We start from the raw sequence: 26,156 nt of genomic DNA on the forward strand, positions 1-26,156 counted from the left end.
CTAGTATTTATCAGGCCCTGGTGACTTGCAGGCATCTAACTTTTCTAAGTGATTTTTAACTTGTTCTTTTTTTATTTTATCTGCTAAACCTACCCCCTTCCCATTAGCATTCACTATGTTAGGCATTTCTTCAGACTTCTCGGTGAAGACCGAAACAAAGAAGTCATTAAGCATCTCTGCCATTTCCAAGTTTCCTGTTACTGTTTCTCCCTCTTCACTAAGCAGTGGGCCTACCCTGTCTTTGGTCTTCCTCTTGCTTCTAATGTATTGATAAAAAACTCTTCTTGTTTCCCTTTATTCCCGTAGCTAGTTTGAGCTCATTTTGTGCCTTTGCCTTTCTAATCTTGCCCCTGCATTCCTGTGTTGTTTGCCTATATTCATCCTTTGTAATCTGTCCTAATTTCCATTTTTATATGACTTCTTTTTATTTTTTAGATCATGCAAGATCTCGTGGTTAAGCCAAGGTGGTCTTTTGCCACATTTTCTATCTTTCCTAACCAGCAGAATAGCTTGCTTTTGGGCCCTTAATAGTGTCTCTTTGAAAAACTGTCAACTCTCCTCAGTTGTTTTTCCCCGCAGTCTTGATTTCCATGGGACCTTACCTATCAGCTCTCTGAGCTTACCAAAATCCGCCTTCCTGAAATCCATTGTCTCTATTTTGCTGTACTCCCTTCTACCCTTCCTTAGAATTGCAAACTCTATGATTGGTTTCATGATCACTTTCACCCAAGCTGCCTTCTACTTTCAAATTCTCAATGAGTTCCTACCTATTTGTTAAAATCAAGTCTAGAACAGCTTCCCCCCTAGTAGCTTTTTCAACCTTCTGAAATAAAAAGTTGTCTGCAATGCAGTCCAAGAATTTGTTGGATAGTCTGTGCCCTGCTGTGTTATTTTCCCAACATAAATTTGGATAGCTGAAGTCCCCCATCACCACCAAATCTTGGGCTTTGGATGATTTTGTTAGTTGTTTAAAAAAAGCCTCATCCACCTCTTCCACCTGGTTAGGTGGCCTGTAGTAGACTCCTAGCATGACATTATCAAACATGTGTGTTTCTAGTGGGGTCCTGCAGGTATTTGTCCTTGGCCCTATGCTATTTAACATTTTTGTTAAAGACCTGGAAGAGAACATAAAATCATCACTGATAAAGTTTACAGGTGACACAAAAATTTGGGGAGAGATACATAATAAGGAAAACAGGTCACTTATATATAGCAATCTGTCTCACTTGGTAAGCTGGGCGCAAGCAAACAATATGAATTTTAGTATGGCTATGTGTAAATGTATTCATCTAGGAACAAAGAATGTAGGCCATATTTGGAGTATGGGGGATTCTATCCTGGGAAAAGGTGATTCTGAAAAAGATTTGGGGGTCATGGTGTATAATCAGCTAAGAATGAGTACCCAGTGCCATGATGTGGCCAAAAGGGCTGATGCAATCCTTGGATACATAAAATGGGGATTCTCAAGTAGGAGTAGAGAGGTTATTTTACCTCTGTATTTGGCACTGGTGCAACCTCTGCTGGAATACTGTGTCCAGTTCTGGTGTCCACAATTCAAGAAGCATGTTGATAAATTGGAGTGGGTACAGAGATGAGCTACGAGAATGATTAAAGAATTGGAAAACATGCCTTATAGTGGTAGACTCAAAGAACTCAATCTATTTAGCTTAATAAAGAGAAAGTTAAAGGGTGACTTGATCACACTTTATGAGTATCTACATGTGGAACAAATATTTGATAATGGGCTCTTCAATCTAGCAGACAGACATATAACAAGATCCAATGGCTTGTTGCTGAAGCTAGACAAATTCAGACTAGAAATAAGGTGTCTATTTTAACAGTGATTGTAATTAACTATTGGAACAACTTACCAAGGATTCTCCATCACTGGCAATATTTAAATCAAGGTTGAATGGGTTCTTTAAAAGATGTGTTTACTTCAAAAGGAATTATTTTGGGGAAGCTCTATGGCCTATGTTATAAGCAGGTTAGACTAGATGATAACAAGGGTCCCTTCTGGCCTTGGAATCTATGAAGTTTTCAAACTGTAAAACTCAAGGGTCAGATTGAGAAGCCTTTTGAGTCAACAAGCCACCTGAGGGAAAACTGATGTTCCAGAATCCCCAAGACTGATCATCTTGTAAAGAGGAAGTCATAACATCAGCAAACAGGGTACTCCAGCCTTTGACCACTCTGTCCCTGTACCTAGGGAGATGTGCTGTGCCAGCAGAACATCACTACCTGCTCCTTGACTGCAGGTTCCAGCTCCTAGACAATGAGAGTCTAAAGGACTGTGAAAGCTGAAGAGGTCGCAAATCCGTTATCTTAAATATCTTGTTTATCTTTTATCTATTTTTGTCTTATATTTTTATTAGCTGGGAGATGTCCCAGGCTTTTTATTTTCTAATTTTAGGATGCAATAGGGTGATAGTGTGCATGCATGCATGTATGAGAATCCACAAAGTCACATGGTGAAGTTACCAGAAAAAAAGTTTAAACTCCCATAATCCTTGTCTCATGAAGATACTCATTGAAGTGTCTTTGGTATTCTGTATTTAAAAGTCCTAAGAAACTTAAATTGTAGCAAACACTTTGGTTCATAGGAGAGCTGTCAAACTCCTGCTTATCAAAATGTTTTCTTAGAGCCTGTCTTATAATATGTGTTCTAGTCACCACACTGGAATTTAATTCTAAGAAAGAAGCATAATGGCTCTTAGGTAGTGATTCAGATATTAGATAATTTGGTTTCAATATTACGCTTTTAATCAGTTCTCAGTCATAGATTTAATTGAGATCAGTAAAATTCCTTAGTTGGGGGGTTATAACCAAATGCACAGTTACCTTCTTAAGAATCATCTTTAGAACTTAAAAGGGTTTATAATTTTTAGAACTAATTTGATGATTTAACTCATTTTATTATTCAATTCCAATTCAGTGAGATTAATTTATTGATCTGACCAAGATTCAGTATTGACTTGATGGTTGTATTGATTTATTTTATTTATATATTAGTTTAACCTTAGCAATAACAACATATCACCAAAACTGCTGCTATTACTCTTGTTTGTGGGATTAGAAGCATTAGATTCACTCACTTTCTTTTAAATGTCATTAAAGGTGGACTAGTGGTGTGTAAAGCACAATGGCTTGGTTTTGTTTCACAGATTTTTAAGGCCAAAGGGACCCGTAGATCATCTAGTTTGACATCCTGTACAACACAAACCATAGAAATTTAGCCAGTTCCCATTTCTGTCCTTTACTGCTTCTCCAGGATCATTTTCTGGTCTTTTTAAATTTAACAGTTTCCTCTATTATAATCAAGTACTCTTAAAATGTTCAAGGTTTGCTCAAGACATGACCCACAGTATTTTCATTTAGACCAATGGCACTTAAACTGTTTATATGATGGACCACCATTTAAGATGTAGATCATCTCTGAAAGTGTCTACACCGCAATGTAAGCCTGGGTTTAGACTCAGGCTCAAGCCCAAACCCCGCTTCCATCTACACACAGTTCTGTCTGACTTGGGCCAATAAGCCCTTTGGGCCCTGGGACCTAGCAAGAGGAGTGGGTTTGAGCACGAATCCCACTGGGACTTGGGTCCAAACTCCATAGTTTTGCTATGTGGATGCAACTCATGTCCGGGTCCCCGAGACTCATGTTTGGGTCTCCGAGACTCATGTCCTGAGAGTCTGCCAATGCTATCCCACAATCCTATTGGCCAGTGTTCCCTGTCCTTTCTATCTCAAGATTAGCCAATTGACTCCCAGGAAATGGAAGCAACCCCCCTGGTTCAAGTACAGCTGCTCAGTATTTAACCCTCTATTTGATTCTGACTGCTGAGCTAACAGGAAGTCCTTTGCCGAGCACACTGCTATCTGGTCAGGGGATCACAGAAAAGTTTTGGTGAATCTCTGGTGAGAGATGAGCAAAATGTTTGACTTCAGCAAGAGTTCCAGGAATGCATCAGGAAATGGCAGCACTGTAGATTCACTGGACCAGTGACCAGTTCAGGGGGCCAATTAAATGGTTCAAGAGCAACAGTCGTAAAACCAGAGATGCGAACTACACCTCTGGGAACTCAGCATCATCCTGCCTATTCTACAAAGAGTATGATTAGATGCTGGGTACTGCTCCAAGCATTGAGTCACCAGCATTTCACAATAGCCTAGTCAGCCAGGATGGTGACTTCTGACTCCCGAATCTAGTCAGCAGGCACTAGCTCAGGTTAGTGAAGTGACTGGTGCTCATACTGATCTCTGAGGAGTCTTTGCTGCCTGTAGCACATCCTGGGTCCCTACTCGGAGAGGCTGTTTGATGATCCCCTGGAAGAGCAGTCCACTGCAGAAATGGCAGCAGAACCAGAAGAGGTGCAGAAGTTACCTACCTGATAAACTGGTAGCCTGGAAAGTTTTTGGCTCCATGTTTGTTATTAATATAGGAATGTGAGGGATTTCCAGTTTATGACCCAATGTAAAATTTATCACAAGCTTTGGGAAGCAGTGTGTATCTGCTAATGGCAGAATGCGTGCCAGCACCTTGGTGTCACCACCCCCCATGTGGAATTCAAAAGTGAAACACAACAGTTATACAAGCATTTATATATAAATTTTTATTTGATACTCACACCTTCTTACAAAGATGTACCAGGGTGTTAAAAGTAAGAACCGTATATTGCCTTCCCTTTTAGTATGCTGCACTGTAGAAACTGGCCATGACACAGCATAATGAGCCTCCTGTAAACAGTTAACTATACGTGGGAGGGGCAGGGGCAATGTAGGCCACGGGTGATGAAATTAATGTTCAAAATACAGCTGAATTTTTTTTCTGCAGTCCAGAAATGTGCCAGGGGACAGGGAGGGGAATGACTGTGTAGTTCTTTGAGAGTCAGTATTATTGTGTGTGTTTGCATGTAGTCCATAGCTAGATATAGTCAGAGCAGACTGCATCGGAAGCTGCAGGGAAGCAGTAATCCATGTGAATGCTAATCCAGCATCCTGTTGATTACCTGAAAAATGTTGACCCAATCCCAGGTGCTAATAGCTGGAAACTTTTCCCATGGTAGGAAGTCCAGATGAGTAGTCACATTTTGGAGAAGGGTGCATTTTCTGGGCCGATTTCTGTAGGACACCAGCCAACTCCATTCATAGGTGTGCTGCTCAGTCACCATAAGCTTCAAAATCTCTGTGGCACACTTGCCACCAGCACAATAGAATGTACCTTTACATTCAGGAACCTCCAGGATTGTTATGTCACGTGGAATGTGAAAGGACAGAGAAGGCTGGGTAGTAAGCCAGGCTGTCCCTGCCCTGCTCCCCAGGCTACAATGGTCTGCAATTCTTAAACATATGTGTACACATACCATTATGTGTGCACTCTTTTCATTCTGATTAACTCAAGTTGTGTCCATGGAGCTTCTGGGAACCGAAGTGTTCCTCTGACAATATACTGAAGCAGAGTTTTACAAAGTATTGTTCTTTAGCCTGGAGAGTCATCTGATACGTTTCTCTGTGAATGCGCTGAACCTTTTTTGAAGTACTGAGACAATAATGTATTTTTGATGTTGGTTTTCAGGAGGAGCCTGAGATTTAGAATGGTCATGGAGCAGTCCAAGAGGAAGTGTTTCCATGATGCACTTATGGTGGACACGCAGTACAGAGCCAACAATCAGGTTTAATACCAAAGAGAGAAGGATTCACGGCAAGTGGAAAAGCACAGACAGGATGCAGAGTGCGAGGACAGAATTGCAGGGCACGAATTGAGACTGGCAGCGAATTTCCGGAGTAGGAATGTCACTTTAGGGAGGAAGATAGAGCTCCAGTGAAAGACCTGTTTGAGAGGCTGCTTCTCCTGCTGCACCCGCTCCACATCCTGAGTCCCCTCCATGGTACCATGTGCTTCAGACCAGGAACGCAGTGGACAATTCCATGGTTGGGTGGCCCATGCAGCTGGGACTAGCTGGACAGGGCAAATGTACCCCTGCAGTCTTCTACCCCCTGCAGGCCTCCACCCTCATGCAGCAATGCCAAGTACATGCTAAATGGGCAAGAAAGGGATGCTGGGGGACACACAAAAGCAGGGAATTTATTTGTCAGCACTGGCTTCACTGTTTGCCCTATTCAATGTTTGTTTTATGCACTTTGTTTTATTACTGGTTTTGATGTTGGTTTGTTACTTGTTTTGTTGTTGTTATAATGGCAGCTGAAAACGCTTTAATATTTTTTTTAATACAGCCATGTTCACAAATAAAGGCATTTATTTTATTAAGAAAGTTTATTACCATCACTGCATCACATCATGTAATGTGTACTTCAAATAATAAACACATGATAAGGCACAACTGGAAAGTTATATCTAAAACACAATTTCTCAATACATCTATTTACATCAATCCATAATGAAAATCTACAGTTCTTGCCATATAGTGTATCCTCCCCCCATTACATAAGAAGTCATCTAATCCATAATTAAAATTAATGACAATCATCCTCTCATTCATTGCATACAGGGACAGTATTTCATTCATGGTTAACACTGCTGTAAAAACACATTCATAAACATGCAATTCTCCCTCTTCCATTGGTCCATACAAGTCCATAATGTGATAACATAGAGCATACCTGATTTCTGTTGCACATCACCCTGCTCTAGCTGTCACGGGTGTCTGGCTAGCTGAGTGTACCAGGTTAGCAATCTACTACTGTCAAAAGTCCATTTCGGGGACAAATGACTCATCTTTGGTTTCACAAAGATTGAAGAGCTCAGCAAGCCACAGCAATGCAGGCAGCATTGATGACACTGGAATCCAAATGGTTCTGTAAACAGCACCAGCGGGATTTCAGTCTGCCAAACACACATTCAACCACCATTCTACACCTACTGAAAGTGTCATTAAATCTTCTTTTGCCAGGGCCTCTGAGATCAGGATACGTTTTCGTAAGCCAATGCAAAAGGGGATACGCAGGGTCCCCTAGAATAACAGTGGAAACAGCTACTCCATTTATGATAATATCATTTGGTGGGAACAGTGTCCTGGCCTGACCTTGAAGATAGACTCACAATCAGTGGAAAACCCTGGCATCATAAACTTTTCCAGTACAGCCCACGTTGGCATCCATAAATCAGCCTGCATAAGAATGGAGTAGTACCTTTTGCGGCTGATGTACTCATGTGCTCCTTGAGGAGGGTGAACTATGAGCACGAGTCACATCAATGGCCCCAGCACAATTTGGAAACCCCGTTCTCAAAACCAGCAGTTACTTCAGGAATATTGTTTACGCATGCCTCCTTGGGCAAACCTAATTTCCATACACTTTATTGCCCCAGAAACCTCTGCCACCACTTTATCCACAGTTGACTTTCCATTGCCAAGCTGCTTAGTAATGGACTTTTAGCAGACTGAGGTAGCCAGCTTCCAGATGGTTATAGCAACTTGCTTCTGGACCAGTATGTCCGACAGCATGCATGTATCATGATGCTGGAGGGTTGGAGCAAATTACTCACAAAGCTCCAGAAATGTAGCTTTCTTTATGCTAAATTTCTGGACCCATTGCTGGTCACCCCAGGTGCACATGATAATGTGATCCCACCAGTCTGTGCTCCAGAACTCCAATCTACATAGCGGGCATCAGCGACTGTACCAAAAGTCTTCAGCAGCTTCAACCAGTTCGAGTGTGTCATGTCTATATCATCCTTTTCCTCCAATAGGTGCCTTTGGTAGCTCAGAAAGTGCTGCCAAAACATCCACTAGTATCTCATGGACGCTCTGCCTATTTCCTGAAACAGGAGTGAAAGTCCAAGCAAGATATATTCTTCAAATGTTGACTCCTCCACGTTGCTGGCTCTGATTGCCAGGAGTGTGTAGACCCAGCAGACAGCTCAGCAAGTTGTGTTGGCAGGCTGTGACAACTTCCTGTAATGTGCAGGGTGGACAGTCAAGTTTTTCCACACTACACCACAATCTAAGGGCTACAGTGGCTACAGCTGGAGAGGGAGCTAGGAAGCCTGGTACAGGCTGGTTTGACTCAGGTTTGTGTAATGCAGTGTGGATGCCTGAGCACAGGTGTGAGAACTGGGTTCAGCAATTCTAAACCTAGGGTCAATATTCAGTGCGGCCGCTCAAGCTTGGGCATATAAATACGGAGCAAGCGGGCTTGAGTCCGGGCTTACATTGCAGTGTACATGTACCCACAAACATTTCCCCTCCAAATCTTCCTGTTGCAACTAAAGTGTTGGGTTTAATGCAAGTTATTAAAGAAACAAGATGAAAATAAATTAGCTTTACATCACTTGTGTCAACCAAAGTTTACAGTGTAGACATGGCCTAAGCATTGCAACACCTAAGTCCCTTTGTGGATCCTGGCCAAAGTGTTTAACCCAAATGACTTGCTCAAAACAATACAGCAAGTCAGTGGCAGAACTTGGATCTTCTGCCACCAAATCGTGTGCCTTAACCAGGTGACCATGTTTCCTCTTCAAGAAGGAAAAGATACTCTTCGGCCTATGTTTTTACTAGCTGCCACAGGCTGTGCCCTGCTGAGAACCATTAGTTGTTCTGCTTGGAATCAAGTACATTCTCAAAGGTTCTAACTGCAGCTTGATATGTGAGAGAAGTTTCAACAATGTTCTCAGTGAATCTCATCATATTAATAGAAGATCCAATGTTTCTCTTCTGTGAATTCCCCAGTCATTAAAGCAGTGGTCCCCAACCTGTGGGGCGCTCTCCTCTAGAACGTTGGGAAGGTGCACAGCGGAGACTGGGGGGCAGGGAGGGAGCACCACCCTGCTCCACTCCTCTTCCAGCCGCAGCTCTGCTCCGCCCCCATCCCAGCTCTGGCCCCAGCCACAGCTCCATTCTTCCCCCGCTACACCCACAGCCCAGCTCCAGCCCCAGCCCCAGCCCCAGCTCCACTCTGCCCCCTGTTCCACCCACAGCCCAGCTCCAGCCCCAGCCGCAGCTCCACTCTGCCCCCTGCTCCACCCACAGCCCAGCTCCAGCCCCAGCCGCAGCTCCACTCTGCCCCCTGCTCCACCCACAGCCCAGCTCCAGCCCCAGCCGCAGCTCCACTCTGCCCCCTGCTCCACCCACAGCCCAGCTCCAGCCCCAGCCGCAGCTCCACTCTGCCCCCTGCTCCACCCACAGCCCAGCTCCAGCTCCAGCCGCAGCTCCACTCTGCCCCCTGCTCTGCCTTCAGCCCAAGCTCCTCTGCTGAGCCAACTGTTCTATAATGGAGGGTGGGGGCATGGACAGATTCCACCACTGGTAAGGGGGGGGGCATGACAGGAAAAGTTTGGGGCACCACTGCATTAAAGCTTCCAGGGCCATTAGAGCAGGGAGTGGCTGCTACACTATGACTTTGTCTAGCCTAAGGTTTCAAGGTGTGATATTAGATTGAGTTGGCTCATTAACATGGAGCTAACATGATGTTTGCTGCCATCACATAGTTCACTCTGCTTGTTGTGTTCTATCCCTACCACGTGTCTGTTTTGTCTGCTTAAACAATATTGTCTCATTGTTTCCTGTTACTACCCCGCAGGGGTCTGTGTTATACTGATTACTAGTGTTTTGAGACAGGAACTATCTTTTTTGCTCTGTGTTTACACCATGCCTAGCACAGTGGGGTCCTGGTCTATGACGTAGGCCTGGTCCACACTAACCCCCCACTTCGAACTAAGGTACGCAAATATTCGAAGTACCTTAGTTCGAACTTACCAGACGCAGCAGGCAGGCTCCCCCGTCGATGCCGCGTACTCCTCTTGCCGAGCTGGAGTACCGGCGTCGACGGCGAGCACTTCCGGGATCGATCCCAGAAGATCGATTGCTTACGGCCGGACCAGGAAGTAAGTGTAGACCTGCCCTGGGGCTCCTAGAGTAGGCGCTACAGTAAGAGAAATAATGATAATGAATAATAGCTTCAAATTAACACCTTCAAAATCCTAGTTAAAATGAAGAGAATGTGCTAAACTGGTCAAGTTAAAGCCTAACCCATTTTAACATAGAAAGGCTTTCTCTTCACTAGAGATTTAGAAGGTGTTAGGGTGTGATATTAGATAGAGTAATCTATACAAGGCATATTATAAAATGCTTCCAGCTAATCTTAGATCATCTAGAGATGCCCAGAGCAATCACATTTGTGACCTGTGAGCCAGATCCCACTCACAAAGGTCTTCTGTTTGGCCCACTGGGTGTCAGCTACTAGGTCCTGCTCCCTGCTGGGAGCTCTGCTGTAAGGACAGCCCTGATAGCCGGCTCGAGCTCCACCCCGGGCTGCTGGCAGCTCCAGCACCTGTGTGCCCCTGCCCAGTCACATATGCAGTGTTCCCATGCTAACCTGTCTTTGAGCACCTCCACCCCAACTTGGAGGACGCTCTGCATCCAGGGAGAAAGGGACCACCTGGCAGCCAGGGAACATAAAGGCCGGAGCTGCCAGGAGCCTGGGGCCAGTCAGAGCTGGGTAGCAGGGCAGCCTTTACAGCAGACCCCCCATTAGGGAGCAGGAAGGAACTGATACCCAGCAGGCCAAACGGAAGGCCCTCTTCAGAGGCTCCTGCTCCTGTGCTCCCATGTCAGACCCTTTCCCGCCCCTGCAGAGCATCCTCTAAGCTAGTACATGCTGATGCCAGGTCCAGGCAGAGAGTGAGAGGTGCTTAGAGGCAGGGCAGCATCGGGACACTACAGCCTGGGACCAAGTAGGGGAGCGCAGGGGCTGAAGCTGCTGGGAGCCTGGGGCGGACCCAGAAGCAGAGCCAGAGCTAAGTAGCAAAGCTGCCAAGACAGTGGAGCTCCCAGCTGGGAGCAGGAGCCAGAGACAGGCAGGGGGAGACAGGGATGGGAAGGGCTTTAAGAGGATTCACTCCTGCTTCCTTGAGCCTCTCCTAATTCCCCTGCTGTCCCCAACACTGGCAGGGGCCCAGAATGTAGGGGGCCCACACAGGACAAACACTGCCACTGCCTCAGTTGGAAGGAGATATAAAGGTGCCACTTCAACAAACCTCCTCACCCTCCTCCAACATGCTCAGCAGGCAGTAACATGGACTTCTCTGCAGCCTCCCTCTCCACAACTGTTCCCTTCAGGCTGCCCCACTTCAAAATCTTCATTTGTGGGCCCAGCAGTGTCATCTTAAATCAGGGCCAGATGATTTGTTCTGCTTGAATTTGCCTCCTCAGACTTTCAATGGACACCAGTGTGTTTTTTACAAGGAAGCCCAGAAACATTTTTTGGTTTGAACAGCTCTCACAGCCTGGACCCAGAAGAGAGATGAAGATCTATAGGAACACTCAATATCTTTATGTTACACAGTGACTTCAGTGCAAAAACAACAGATCATCAGCTGCACCCACCAAGACTTAAAATTAACAAGCATGAAACTAATAAAACAAGAGAGGAAGGAACAACAAAATAAAGTGAAAACTCTAAATGCAGCTTTATCTTGCTTTTAAAACAGCCAGAGATTCTGCACTTTTACCTGACTGTGACAGTAAAGAGTCCCATAGGCAATGGACATAATCAGCCAAAGATCTTTCTTACAAGTAGGAGAGTCTGAGGGGGGTTGTGGAAACTGGGAAATTACAAATGGCTCAGGGAAGAAGGAAGGGAAGAGAGAATGAAGGCCCTGAATAATTTGGTTTCAGAAGTAGAGTTCAAATGGCAGGCTACTCATGTAATTCGCCGTTTGGGATTGTGAATATCTCCATGAGAAAGTTAGAGCTTTTAAAGGCAGACAACAAATGTTTCCTGTCCTGATTACAATGGGACAGTCCTACATCTAATGTGGGTGCAAAGGATGTTAAAGTTCCTGAAATCAGGATGGTTCACTGTGATGCAAAAATACTATTTTGTAATGTGGAAATGTGTCATAGTGTGGACCATCAGATTATGGAGATGTGCATCAGAATATTGCATTGTTGTACTGCGTTCTGGTGATACGATGGCATTTTGTCACCATAAGGCAACGACGTATCGTAATGCTGTGAAGATTCATTGTCATTGCAAAAAATCACAACATTATGATATGAACAGTTCACGATTAGGGCGCCTAGGTGCTACGTTATTTCAAATAATACATTAATAATAAATAATGTTTCTGAGATCTAAAAAGGACAGAGAGATTAGGATCTGAATAAGGCCACTGGGGACTGATTCATTTTGTGATGTATTCTGCCTTTATTACTATTCTACACAAAATGTATACACCAGAAATGTGATGGGAAACAGTCTTAAGTAAAACTGCAGGCAAATATACAACATAGTAGATGAATTTTACATCACTCTCTCAATACTTGCACTACTTAAACAATTAATTATATGTAAGAGATATTTCGGAAACACAAGCTGCAAATATGCAATTCCTGTGGCTTGAAATAACCCCATTTTACATTTCCAATGAGGATGAAAATTGTGGGCAAGTTTTTCCCTTAGGTTTTAGGACTCAGACCTCAAGCTGGTAAGACCAAGGTGGAGAGAAGTATTTTGCCAATGACACCAGGACAATGAGAGCAATGGGGAAATTCTTACTTTTCTTTTTTCTTTTCACTGTTAAATTCAGTATGAGAAATTTTCCAGATAATATTATGTAAGATACACAAATTAAATTTATGTCAATGAATATGCAGAGGCATTGGATAGCTAGACAAAGATTGACAAGAGGCAATTCTACAAGTATTTGAATGGGGAGGAGTGGGCATGGAATTGCTTTTTGTGTTCTGAGAAGATATGATAGGAGTAAAAGGATGAAACTGATCAAGGCTGAATATCAGGAAAAATATCCTAACACTGTAGTTCAGGTTGAATAGTCTCAAAATGGAAGGGGTGGAAGCCCCATTGGTTAGGACATTTAATATCAGACTATAGAACAGACCAGAAAGGAGCAATGTAGCCACCTGGAATGCTAGGGATGGACTGGATGGAACTCATATGTCTTTTTTCTCTCTCAAGGCTAAAACTCGTCCATAGAATAAATATGGTGGCTTTCTGATATTACTGTCTAATGAAAGAAAAGAATGAGAAAAAAGAGAAAGGTACCATTTTGGAAATATCCATTTAGAGAAGTTGACCAAATGCTCATGAAAAGATTGGGCTCAATTTTCCCATATGGTTTGACACATGCCTTTGATAAAAAAGATGCAGTTGTACCCAGTCATCTAAAATAAGGTCATATCATCCCCTCTGCTCTGGCAAGAGAAGGGAATTTGTCTCCTACAGATTCCAGTTGAGGAGCACAGAACAGGAAAGTGCTATCTCTGCAATCTTATTCCTCCTTTCCACCAGGGATGCTCCTCTACATTTTTGCTATACAGTGCAGTATTACCAAGTCATGATTTTATTTGATTCTTTGATGTGTTACGGCAAAGCAACCCTAATGCCTGAGTAGCCAACCACAGCAAGATTTCCCCACATGGGATGATTTCTCAGGTGCCACAGAAATGTTATAGCAGCTCCTATGCAGTGTTGTTGTAGCTGTGTCGGTCCCACAATATTAGAGAGACAAGGTGAGATAATATTGTTTATTGGATCAACTTCTGTTGGTGAGAGACAAGCTTTTGAGCTTACACAGAGCTCTTCTTCAGGTCTGGGAAACTTACTCAGAGTGTCACTTCTAAATACAAAATGGATTTTTTAGCATAAGTAGGTAATATATTTCAAGGGATCATTCAAGGTGAAGTGGCCTGTTAACACCCCTCCAGTCATAGGGAGGAAAGGGACGGGGAGGAGAACCTGAGGGGGTGTTTAGGAGCTGTTGACCCCTCTTCTCCAGCTGCTAGAGTGAGTTTGCGGAAAAGGGGGTATGCCTGGAGTACTCCTGTGCCCTGGTGATCCCTTCTATTGAAAGAACTCCTTGGGACAGTTGGCAACCAATGTAAATTACACCAGATACCTTTCTGGATGATGCTAGGATTGGAGATTGCAAAGGTTTAAAGCCACCTTTGCACATTCACCTCTTGAGCTACCCTGAGCACTTCTCATCATAGAGCAAGATCTGGGCCCTTACAGTCAAAACACTTCAAACTTCAGATTATGAATACTGACTACCCCTCAAAGCAACACTGGCAGCAAGCAGTTTTCAAGTGACCTGTAGGGTAAAATACAAGAACATAAGAACGTCCATACTGGGTCAGACCAATGGTCCATCTAGCCCAGTATCTTGTCTTTGATATTGGCCAAGGCCAAATTTTAAGGGAATGAACAGAACAGGGCAATTATCAAGTGATCCATCCTCTGTCGTCCAGTCCCAGCATATGGCAGTCAGAGGTTTAGGAACACGTAGAGCATGGTGTTGCATCCCTGGCCATCATGGCTAATACCCATTGATCAGGGTGGATAAAAATCAACAATTTTTTTTTTTAATTTATTTTTTTTATTTAAATTGGATTTTTTTGATAAAATGCTTTTTGAGGAAAAAACCTATCTAAAGATAGTTTTATTTAAGATACATTATAGCTCAAAGATACCTCATCATGGAATAGGGATTATAAATTCTAATTCTATAGTATGAGACAATATATTCATGTAATGTTTAAAAAAAGTTTTGTAAATGAGTTCCAATAGTTCATGGATTAGGGACCCAATCTCATAGGGTTCCAGGAACTTCTGTATAGATTATTTAGGTTAATCTTTCTATCTACCCAATGGGACTCAGTGCTCAGTCTAGAAAATACTATCAGAGATGCTTAGTTTTGCAGTTCTCAAACTGTGGATTTGTGTCTCCAGAGATAACATGCTTGTTAACAGCAAAAATAATTTTAAATAAATAAATAACACTGCTCTACAGCCAAAATGCTTCTGAAATAAATGTAGTCAAACTTTACTAATTCTGGGTCACTGAGAACGAAAATGATGCTTAAAATTGTTGATTGGCTCTAGTTTTCAAGATATGCTATTGGGTCAGTATATACGACCCTTGACTTGGGAATGGCGGAGGATAAGTGAGTTATAAAGGGAAGGGATCTCAATTTAAACCAGAAATGACTAAAATACATCTTTGACTGGATCTATGAATAAATCTATGACTGGGTTTGGACAGTACTTGCTTTTTAGGCAAAACAATGAATGATGCAATCTGAAGCTGGTATTGCGTCATACATGATATGAATTGCATCATGTTATTCCTAGAAGTCATGGATGATGCAATCATAACGAAGCTTACATCACTCTGCTGAACAAATTGCCCTATATCAGCTCTAGAAATCATACAGTGTCGTGCTCTCTTATTTGTCAGTGTTTGATTTTGCAAAGGAACACATTTCTGTTTAGCCAAAGTGAGCAGAGATGCCTCGTACTTGTGTGAACAGTGCAGATAACTTCTGCTATGTTTGTGGTGAAGTGACTTTTGCATCACAAAAGCGCAGTATAACCACTATGGTTAAGAAAGCCTATCACCTTTATTTTGGCTGCAAAATTGGAGATCAGGACAAAAGGTGGGCCCCACACATATGCTGCAACACTTATGCAACAAATCTTCGCCAGTGGTTGAACAGGAAAAGGAAATCTATGCCTTTTGCAGTGCCAATGATTTGGAGAGAGCCAACAGATCATACCAGCAATTGTTACTTCTGCATGGTGCCTCCAGTTGGGAAAGGTGTGTCAAAGAAGAAAAAGTGGACTGTGCATTATCCAAACATTCCATCAGCTATACGCCCAGTACCCCACGGAGAAGGACTGCCGGTTCCTGATGCACCAGAATCATTCTCACTTGAGTCAGACGAGGAAGAGGAAGAGGATGAAACTTCTGGACCTGAACCATCAATGTCACAGGACCCACATTTTCTCCCATCCTCCTCCTCTGAACCACACCTCATAACACAAGGTGAACTGAATGACCTTGTCAGGGATTTGGAACTACCCAAGAGTAAGGCAGAGCTGTTGGGCTCCAGACTACAGCAGTGGAATCTCCTGGCAGGTGATGTTAGGGTTTCCATGTTCCGTGACCGTCAAAAGGATCTTGTCCCATTCTTCTTCATGGAAGGTGATCTTGTAGCCTGCAACAACATCGATGGTGTGATGGCAGCCCTCAACATTGTTCACGATCCAGATGAGTGGAGACTGTTCATTGATTCATCGAAGACGAGTCTTAAAGCTGTTTTACTGCATAATGGCAATGTTTTGCCATCAATTCCAGTTGGTCATGCAGTCCATATGAAGGAAACCTATGACAACATGAAACAACTTTTGAGGTGCATAAACTATGACCAACATCAGTGGCAGCTTTGTGGCCATTTGAAGGTTGTTGCTCTCTTGCTTGGTCTGCAGTCTGGATACACAAAGTACTGCTGTTTTCTCTGCGAATGGGATAGTCGTGCAAGAGATTCCCACTACATCAAGAAAGATTGGCCACTCCGACAGTCATTGGAGCCTGGGAGGAAAAGTGTTCAGCATCCACCACTTGTTGACTCAAGGAAGATTTTGTTACTACCCTTACACATCAAGCTGGGTCTGATGAAGAACTTTGTCAAGGCCATTGACAAAACACAAGCAGCTTTCAAGTACCTCCGTGGAAAATTTCCAAGGTTAAGTGAAGCTAAGATAAAGGAAGGTGTCTTTGTTGGTCCTCAGATTCGTGAACTTCTTCGAGATGATGCATTTGACCATGCACTGCGTGGCAAGGAAAATAAATTTTCTCGGAAACAACAAGGCAGACAACTACAGGTTGTTGGTGGAAAACCTCCTCAAGGCATACAAAAGCCTTGGTTGCAACATGTCACTAAAGATACATTTTTTGCACTCTCATCTAGATTTTTTTCCACCCAACTGCGGAGCAGTGAGCGACGAGCACGGCGAGCGATTTCACCAGGACATTGCAACAATGGAGAAACGCTATCAGGGCAAATGGAGCCCATCAATGCTTGCAGACTATTGCTGGACAGTGACAAGAGATGCTCCATTTAATGAATACAAGAGACAAGCCAAGAAGCGCCGAGTAGACACTGAATAGGACTAAACTATGTACAGAATAGTTTTTTGCCTTTTGTTTCATAATAAATTTTATTTATATAACCCTTTTGCTGATTTTTAAAGTGTTACATAAACAGGACAGGTGAAATATTATCATGTAAAGCAACCATAAACACATGAAAAGACCTAGGTTTACAATTTATGATTAAAACTCTACTATCTACACAATATACATAGACATAAAATGTAAAAACTTAAATATCTTAGAAACAGTAGCCAACCATTTGTTTTAATTGTCATATTTGAATTCAGCACATCAAAATACATAATATATAGCACATTTTATCTCTGAAGCAGACGACTTCTCAAAAATTGTAGACCAGTGTAATATATAGAGGTAAGAAATAACAGACTTCAACCCTATTGTCCCTCTGTAAATTTGTGTACACAGAGTCAATCCCTTACCTCTCTCTAAAGTGCAAAGTTTCAAAAAGTTCAATGAATAGAAGATTGTTGGGGGCGGAATAGATCTGGACAAGGAGAAGAAGTCTGGAGATAAATGTGAGAAGGGAGGGACAGGCAGTAGAAACAAAAGTGAAACTGTTTGAGCAGCATATTCCAGAAGTCTTGAGGTCTTTCTGAGTGTAGCCTTCATTGATTTGAGATCTACCATACCATTCTCTCACTAGAAGGGAAAACCTATAATGGCAGCAGGCCGTAAAAGAGACCCAGTTTGGGAATAAGAACCATTCAAGAAATATATGTTTGCTGATGATGTTTTAAGTAGTTGTTAAGTAGTTGTTAAGTACATAGTTAGCTGATAGTTAAGGTCCGAGAGAGGACTTCACCCCAAACGGGCCATGCCCCAAGATCCTGGGTTTAAGCCCTGCTCGGTCTGTGGCAGGCCTATGCCTTTGAGTGACCCCCAGGACAGCTGCCTTAAGTGCTTGGGAGAATCACACATCAAGGAGAGTTGCTGGATCTGTAAGAATTTTGGCCTTGCACTCAGAAGGAGAGGGACATTCGCCTCAGAGCTCTCCTGATGGAATCCGCTCTCCGCCCGGCTTCTGAGCCCTCTGTGCAGGCTGCATCGAGTACTTCGGCCTCCATGCGCAGTGCGCTGCCGGCGCCCGGGTCCTCTCGACATCGTTCGCCGTCGTCGGTGCCAAAGAAGAAAGCAAAGAAGCGCTCGCCGGTGCCGAGCAAGAAGATCCAGGGGTCATCTGGTAGAGCAGTGGTCCCCAACCTTTTTGTGGCCAGTAGCACATTCGTGTTTTCAGAAGAGTGTGGCAGGCACCAACATTTTTTCAATGCTTATTTTGTATTTGTACATTAAATAATACAAAAAACATCATATTTAATATTACATAATATATGAATCCATAAGATAAAAAAGGTAATTTTACATGTAAAAGGTATTAATTAAATTATTCGGCAATTACTCTTTCACCTTACCATGTGAATTTGCTCTTTTTTATCTATCTGTAAGAAAAATTAAGGAGTTTTTACAAAATAAATATCATAAACAGTTTTCATCTTATTTATTTAAAAAAAGTAAAACATTGTTGAACTGCTGGTCCAAATATATTTATTAGTCTTACTTTAACATAGATAGCCAGTTATGGTTAATTAAAAATATTCTTTGTATTGTTACTTGTATCTGGATTTCAATAAACAAACAAACAAACATGAAAAAAAGTTAAACACAAGTTAATCATACGCGCTCATCAGCACTTAATGGAAAATAGGTATAATTAATTCACGTGGTTTTTCTAATAAAGTCAGTGTGATTTTTGGCACTGCATTTCTTCAGCCAATTTTTCGTAGTTGGTAGAGTAGGATGATATTCCCATTCGTAAGCAATCATCAAGATGGGCATCTGTAAGCCGAGATTTGTATTTTGATTTTATGATGTTCATTGTTGAAAACAGAACTTCGCATAGATAAGTGGAACCAAAATAAGATTTTATTTTGTATGCTACATTTTTTAAGGCAGGAAACTTTTTTCAGTCAACCAGATTCCAAAACTTTTCATCTGTTGCGCAGGATTTTAGAACAATAGCATTTTGAAGGTCCAAAATCTCCAGTTCCACGTCTTCTGTTCTTACTTGAATGAGACTTGCAATTGATGTAGCCATTTCTGTTACCTCTATTTGGCAAGTAAAAGGATTCACAAGAAAGGCAACTACAGGCTCAATGATGGTGAACTGTTGAAATCTCTTTTCAAATTGTTCCAGAAGTGTTTGAATGTGGATAACAAATGGTGATGGGTTAAAATCACTGTCACATACCATTTTCTTCATACTTGGGAAAAGTACGAGAGACTTTGTCTTCATATGTGACATCCACAAGATCAGTTTTGCTTTGAATGATTTTACAGAACCTATCATTTGAGCCACATGTTTATCTTTTCCCTGGAGCTCAAGATTTAAAATGTTCAATTTGTCAGTGATGTCGGCAAGAAAAGCCAAGTCCATTAACCAGTTGGAGTCTTCTAGTTGCTCGAAGTTCTGATTTGTGGACTGCAGAAATTCTTTGATCTCTTCAATTAGGCTTAAAAAACGTGCAAGAACTTTACCTTTGCTCAGCCATCGTACTTCTGTGTGCAAGATAAGATCAGATTGTTTATCATCAACATCTTCCAACAGGGCCTTAAAAAGTCGGTGTTGCAAAGGTTTCGCTCGAATAGGGTTAATTATTTTAATAACGACATTCATGACATGTTGAAAAGAAAGAACTTTGACGCACAAAGCTTCTTGGTGGATAATGCAATGATAAGACATAAAGTTCGGAAAGGATTCATTCTTCTTACAGAGTGCAATGAATCCATTGGCGCTAACTACACTAACTACAATCGAACAAAGGCACGAAGGCACGAAGTCCAATGGAAGAAATCGCTAGCTCTTGACAAGCAAGAGAGGCGGTCTAACTGACCACCACGGGCAGCAAGAAGGAACTGAGAGGGCGTGGGCCTGCAGCGCCTGATATACCACGGCATGAGTGCGGCACTCCAGAGGGCGCTACAGCCAGCCCTACGGGTACTGCTAAGGCAAAAATCTCCAACGGTCATGCACGTGGGCATGCACACACCTAGAATGGAATTGACATGAGCAAGTACTCGAAGAACCTCTGTTCTCAGAGTTAGATCAGTCAGAGAGTGCTTATCTAAAAGCAGCCTACATAGATACATAGTGGCTTAATTGCTTTGCTTCAATATCAGCCTGATCCAAACACCACTGACGTCAATGGACCCATTTAGATCAGGCTTTATGTAAGCAAGCAAAGGCTGGATCCTTAAGATGTCAGTTTGCACATTTAAAATGCAATTTTACTGCATCTAAGACAGTAAAGGAACACTGAATCAAGTTCAAATGCTGACACGCACCACTGCTTTGAGAGTGTGACAGAGCAGGTATGCTGGATTTTATATACATTCAGTGCTAGATCCACAAGGAAATTTAGGCACCTAAATCCAAAATTTAGATGCTCAAAACCCCTGCTCAGCTGCTTCCTAACCCTGAAGCAGAGGTGCTGGAACAATCTGTACAGTGGGGGTGCTGAGAACCATTGAATCAAACTGTAAATCCGGTATATGATGGAAACCACTTCAAGCCAGGGGTGCAGCAGGATGCCCAGAACCCCTAGTTCCAGCACCTGCCCTGCAGGGGCATAAATTCCCTTGGCACCTAGATTTCTGCTAGCAAAATCCCTGAGACACCTAAATGTCTCTCAGTGGCCATGCGCAAAGCTGCCTACGTCCTGCTGCTGAGCTGCTCTGTGCCTAAGCCACAGTGGGGTTCTCAAACTAAGCATTCCCCTGCCTATCTTGTCTGTGGGGCCCAATGCAGTAGTCATCCTCAGAGGCTGCCTAAGCACATGCTTACAGGATTGGGCCCTGCACAAGGCAGAGCTGAGGAGAACAGTTCAGTTGTTAGAGCATTCACCCAAGATGGGTAAGAACAAGCATTTGAACCAGATCTACTCCCAACCAATGGGCTACAGGGTATTTTAGGGTTGGGGCTCTCTCAGTGTCTCCCATTGAAGCTGTTCAACTTTGCATGAAACAGTTAAATTACACCTCTACCCCGATATAACGCGACCCGATATAACACGAATTTGGATATAACGTGGTAAAGCAGTGCTCCGGGGGGGCAGGGCTGCGCACTACAGTGTATCAAAGCAAGTTTGATATAACGCGGTTTCACCTATAAAGCAGTAAGATTTTTTTACTCCCGAGGACAGCGTTATATCGAGGTAGAGGTGTATGCATTGAAGAAGCAATAGGAACTTGAATCTGGGTCCCCCACATCAGTGCCCTAACTAGCAGGCTATAGAGTCATTTTTCACTCTCTGGCACAATGAATGAATGGCAAGGATATCTACTTGAGTGCTGAGTATGTGGCAGGGGGCTCCTCTTCCCCTCAGTTTTTTGCTACAAAGGACTGCCTTGGTTCATAGCTGTGAATCTTGAGTGGAAGGAGACATCCAACTCCCTTTGAGGGGGTGGGACATAGGCATTTCTTACTGGTTAGCTTAAGCCTCTCCCTGATCAGCTTGCTGCCTTCCATTAATACCTTTCCCAGGCACTTAACTCTCCTTGTGAATTGTACAGGGAGCCTGGGTACCTAACTCAGGGCTATGGAGTCCACTGGGTGGCAGAGTGCCTAAATGTCAGCTGTTGCAACACTGAATCTAAGTCCACTGTGTAGAATCATAGAATCATAGGACTGGAAGGGACCTTGAGAGGTCTAGTCCAGTCCCTTGCACTCCTGGCAGAACTAAGTATTATCTCAACCATTCCTGACAGGTGTTTGTCCAACCTGCTCTTAAAAATCTCCAATGATGAAGATTCCACAACCTCCCTAGGCAATTTATTCCCGTGCTTAACCACCCTGACAGCTAGGAAGTTTTCCTAATGTCCACCCTAAACCTTCCTTGCTGCAATGTAAGTCCATTGCTTCTTGTCCTAGCCTCAGAGGTTAAGAAAAACAATTTTTCTCCCTCCTCCTTGTAACAACCTTTTATGTACTTGAAAACTGTTATCATGTCCTCTCTTAGTCTTCTCTTTTCCAGACTAAACAAACCCAATTTTTTCAATCTTCCCTCATAGGTCATGTTTTCTAGACCTTCTCTTCTCTGGACTTTCTCCAATTTGTCCATATATTTACTGAAATGTGGCACCCAGAACTGGACACAATACTCCAGTTGAGGCCTAATCAGCATGGAATAGAGCAGAAGAATTACTTCTCATGTCTTGCTGTCATAACTATAAAGGGAAGGGTAACAGCCCTCCTGTGTACAGTTCTATAAAATCCCTCCTGGCCAGAGACTCCAAAATCCTTTTACCTGTAAAGGGTTAAGAAGCTCAGGTAACCTGGCTGACACCTGACCCAAAGGACCAATAAGGGGACAAGATACTTTCAAATCTTGGTGGGGGGAAGGCTTTTGTTTGTGCTCCTTGTTTTGGGGGTGGTTCGCTCTTGGGACTGAGAGGGACCAGACATCAATCCAGGTTCTCCAAATCTTTCTGAACAAGTCTCTCATATTTCAAACTTGTAAGTAAACAGCCAGGCAAGGCGTGTTAGTTTTTATCTTTGTTTTCTCAACTTGTAAATGTACCTTTTTGCTAGAGTGTTTATCTCTGTTTGCTGTACTTTGAACCTAAGGCTAGAGGGGATTCCTCTGGGCTCTTTAAGTTTGATTACCCTGTAAAGTTATTTTCCATCCTGATTTTACAGAGATGATTTTTACCTTTTTCTTTAATTAAAAGCCTTCTTTTTAAGAACCTGATTGATTTTTCCTTGTTTTTAAGATCCAAGGGGGTTGGATCTTGATCCACCAGGAGTTGGTGGGAGAAAGGAGGGGGATGATTAATTTCTCCTTGTTTTAAGATCCAAGGGGTTTGGTTCTGTATTCACCAGGGAATTGGTGAAGAGTCTCTCAAGGCTACCCAGGGAAGGGAATTAGCATTTTGGGAGTGGTGGCAGCGGACCAGATCTAAGCTGGTAGTTAAGCTTAGAAGTTTTCATGCAGGCCCCCACATTTGTACCCTAAAGTTCAAAGTGGGGAAGCAGCCTTGACACTTGCTTACAACACTCCTGCTAATACATCCCAGAATGATGTTCACTTTTTTTGCAACAGCTTTACACTGTTGACTGATATTTAGCTTGTGATCCACTATGTCCTGCAGATCCCTTTCTGCACTACTCCTTCCTAGGCAGTCATTTCCCATTTTGTATGTGTGCAACTGATTGTTCCTTCCTAACTGGAGTACTTTGCATTTGTCCTTAATTAATTTCATCCTATTTACTTCAGACCATTTCTCCAATTTGTCCAGATCATTTTGAATTTTAATCCTATCCTCCAATGCACTTGCAACCCCTCCCAGCTTGGTATCATCCACAAACTTGATAAGTGTACTCTCTATGCCATTATCTAAATCATTGATGAAGATATTGAACAGAACCGGACCCAGAACTGATCTCTGCAGGACCCCACTCATTATGCCCTTCCAGCATGACTGTGAACCACTGATAACTACTCTTTGGGAACGGTTTCCCAACCAGTTTTGAACCCACCTTATGGTAGCTCCATCTAGGTTGCATTTCCCTAGATGTAGATCTAGCCTATAGTTTTTAGGTACCGGTAAGTGTATTGAATAGAACAAGAGAAGCTTTAGAATTGTTTTGTTAAAGTTCTTTCCTTCTTCTCTCTTATGCACTGTATTCAGACCACTGTGTGCTGTGACTCTGTCTGATCTTACAAACTAGCTGGATTGAACCAGCTCAGTATTTGGATGGGAGACCACTAAGGAAATCTAAGTCAGTGGTTTTCAACCTTTTTTATTTGCGGACCCCTACAAAATTTCAAATGGAGGTGCAGACCCCTTTGGAAATCTTAGACATAGTCTGTGGCCCCCCCAGGGATCTGTGGACCACAGGTTGAAAATCACTGTTCTATCGTAACAACAACCTTTCCCGGACTTCTTAAACATTGTCTGCGTCCCCCCTCCCCCAGAGGTCTGCAGACCACAGGTTGAAAACCACTGCTCTAGGTGAAGCAGGAATGGTGTTAAGCATTCATTATCATCATTCTGAATCCATATTGAACTAATTCCCCAGCCTAGTATTAGAAGTCAGTATGCTTCTAGACATGCTGTTTTTAGATAAGGTGTAAAACAGACGCCCTGACTACGTGTTGTTATTAAAGTCCCTTGCCACTTTACTGCTCAGGAGCACAAGTATTTCCCCCCTTTTGTCATGACCAAATTCCAAACTGAATATCTTACATTTTGCCTTCATGAAGTTTCAATTGAATTCAATTTCTGTCATAATTTCCAATCTTAAATTGCTATGTAGTGTTGCTGTGCAAGGTTAAACATAAGCCACATCTCATCTCAGAACTGGCTATATTTCAGTAGCGGAAGAAGCAATTCACATACATACACATAGAGCTTAGTGCCAAAGACTTTTCCCAGTCCACAGGCAGTATTTACACGAAAGTAACTGAATTTTGGTTGAGCAAGGATTGATTATGGAATTCAGGTTTGGGACCATAGGGCCAGATTTTTTAAAGTATTTAGGTGCCTAAGGAGGAAGATAGGTGCCTAGTGGAATTTTCAAAAGTGCCTAGGCATCTAGTGCCCACCTATCTGCACCTTTAGGCACCTAAACACTTTGAAAATTTACCTCACAGTAAGTGAAATGCTTTGGGAGAGAGGAGGAAAGGCACAACAAAAATAAGGGATTTCATTATTTCAAAACCCTTTTTTGCCACACATGACTGTAGTCAGACAATCTTATAAAAAATTTTGGTCACTTCCATTGCATTTGCTGTGACTCTAAGTGAAGTATATATTTAAATATTATTTATTAAATATCCATTATTCGTTGCCTGAATAGATTTGTGTATTTGTGAATTGGCAGCATTGGGAACTATAATGTGTATCGTTCTTTCTCATTATAAGCTGCCAAATAATTCTTAACATTTACTTTAGCTTATTCACCATTCATTCTCTTTACACCACACACTTCCATGGTCTTGTATTACTTAGCTCTGTGAGGAGCAAGTCTACTGCCTTCACATGATGCCACTCATCAGTAGCAAAAAGCAAGATGGAATGCAAAATTGGAGCTTGAGTTCTTGTCATAAAAAGCAAAAGACAAATACTTAATTCTGTAAAGCATTTGGGTTACAAATTGTATTAAAGATACTATACACAGTAAAGATGTGTTGTATTTGATAGTTAGCTACAGCTATACTACTGAAGCGGTAAGGCACCTCACTTATAACTGACCAAGGTAAAGGCTCCAGCATTGTAGATTTTTACCAGTTTCTTTTTGGCTTACCTTATACACTCCACTGATTCTGGCCTAGATTTTAAATCCTGGTCTTTGGCAGCCACTCCAAAATGAATGGGGAACAGTCCCCCAAGAATAATGTCTCCCTTCTTCTGCGCCCTTTGGTTTGGTCCGTAGGCAGAGGTGTTCCAGGTAAATGCCAAGAGAATCAAACAGCAACTATAAAAAGTCATCATTCCTCTTTTCACAAGTGGATTACAGGATGCAAAAGTAAAAAAGATGTAAGAAAATAAATGGATCTAGTAATGTCTGACAAGTATTTCCTCTCCTAAGGCAGCACACTCTGGGTTGGGAGTGCATGTCTGCAGTACAATAAGCCACAAGATGGTAGCCTCAGGACTGGTATTTCTCCTGCAGTCTTCTCCATTGTACACTACTGATCCTACAGTCCTTGGTTCTTCAGAACTGAAGTGTTATGTGGAGCCCATCTCTGAGACATTCTGAAAAAGAATGAGATATAAAAAGTGACCAACTACGCAAAGAATTGTTCTTTGCACTTTTGTGCAGTGCCTTTTAATCATGTACTCCACTGCTTGCTGCGTTATGCCTACTCTATTTCAGTTTTCATTGGAGAGCAAGGGTCACCACTCCTTCCAATATGTGGTATAGGCCTGGTTTTCATGGGTTTATCCTACTTCTTTGGCTACTGAAGAGTCCCAAACTCATGACGGTGTTACATCACTGCACCTCCACACCACAATATTGCAACAATACGTGGCAGGTATAGGGGGGATGGTTTGAGCATTGTCCTGCTAAACCCAGGGTTGTGAGTTCAATCCTTGAGGGGGCCATTTAGGGATCTGGGGCAAAAATCTGTCTGGGGATTGGTCCTGCTTTGAGCAGGGGGTTGGACTAGATCACCTCCTGAGGTCCCTTCCAACCCTGATATTCTATGATTCTATGACA

At 42.7% G+C, this 26,156-nt stretch overlaps 1 protein-coding gene across 1 annotated transcript in view; it reads right to left on the reverse strand.

The window, feature by feature from the left end:
- Window positions 1–25,426, reverse strand: part of CASR (calcium sensing receptor) — a 109,335-nt gene extending 83,909 nt beyond the window's left edge. The window contains exon 1 of the mRNA XM_026657406.1: window positions 25,239–25,426. Within this exon, the coding sequence (XP_026513191.1) occupies window positions 25,239–25,426 (188 nt within the window). The remainder of the gene's footprint in view (window positions 1–25,238) is intronic.
- Window positions 25,427–26,156: the final 730 nt, after the last annotated feature.

Source organism: Terrapene carolina, unplaced genomic scaffold (assembly GCF_002925995.2).
Source record: "Terrapene carolina triunguis isolate 2854851 unplaced genomic scaffold, T_m_triunguis-2.0 Scaffold242, whole genome shotgun sequence".
Classification (NCBI taxonomy): Eukaryota; Metazoa; Chordata; order Testudines; family Emydidae; genus Terrapene; species Terrapene triunguis.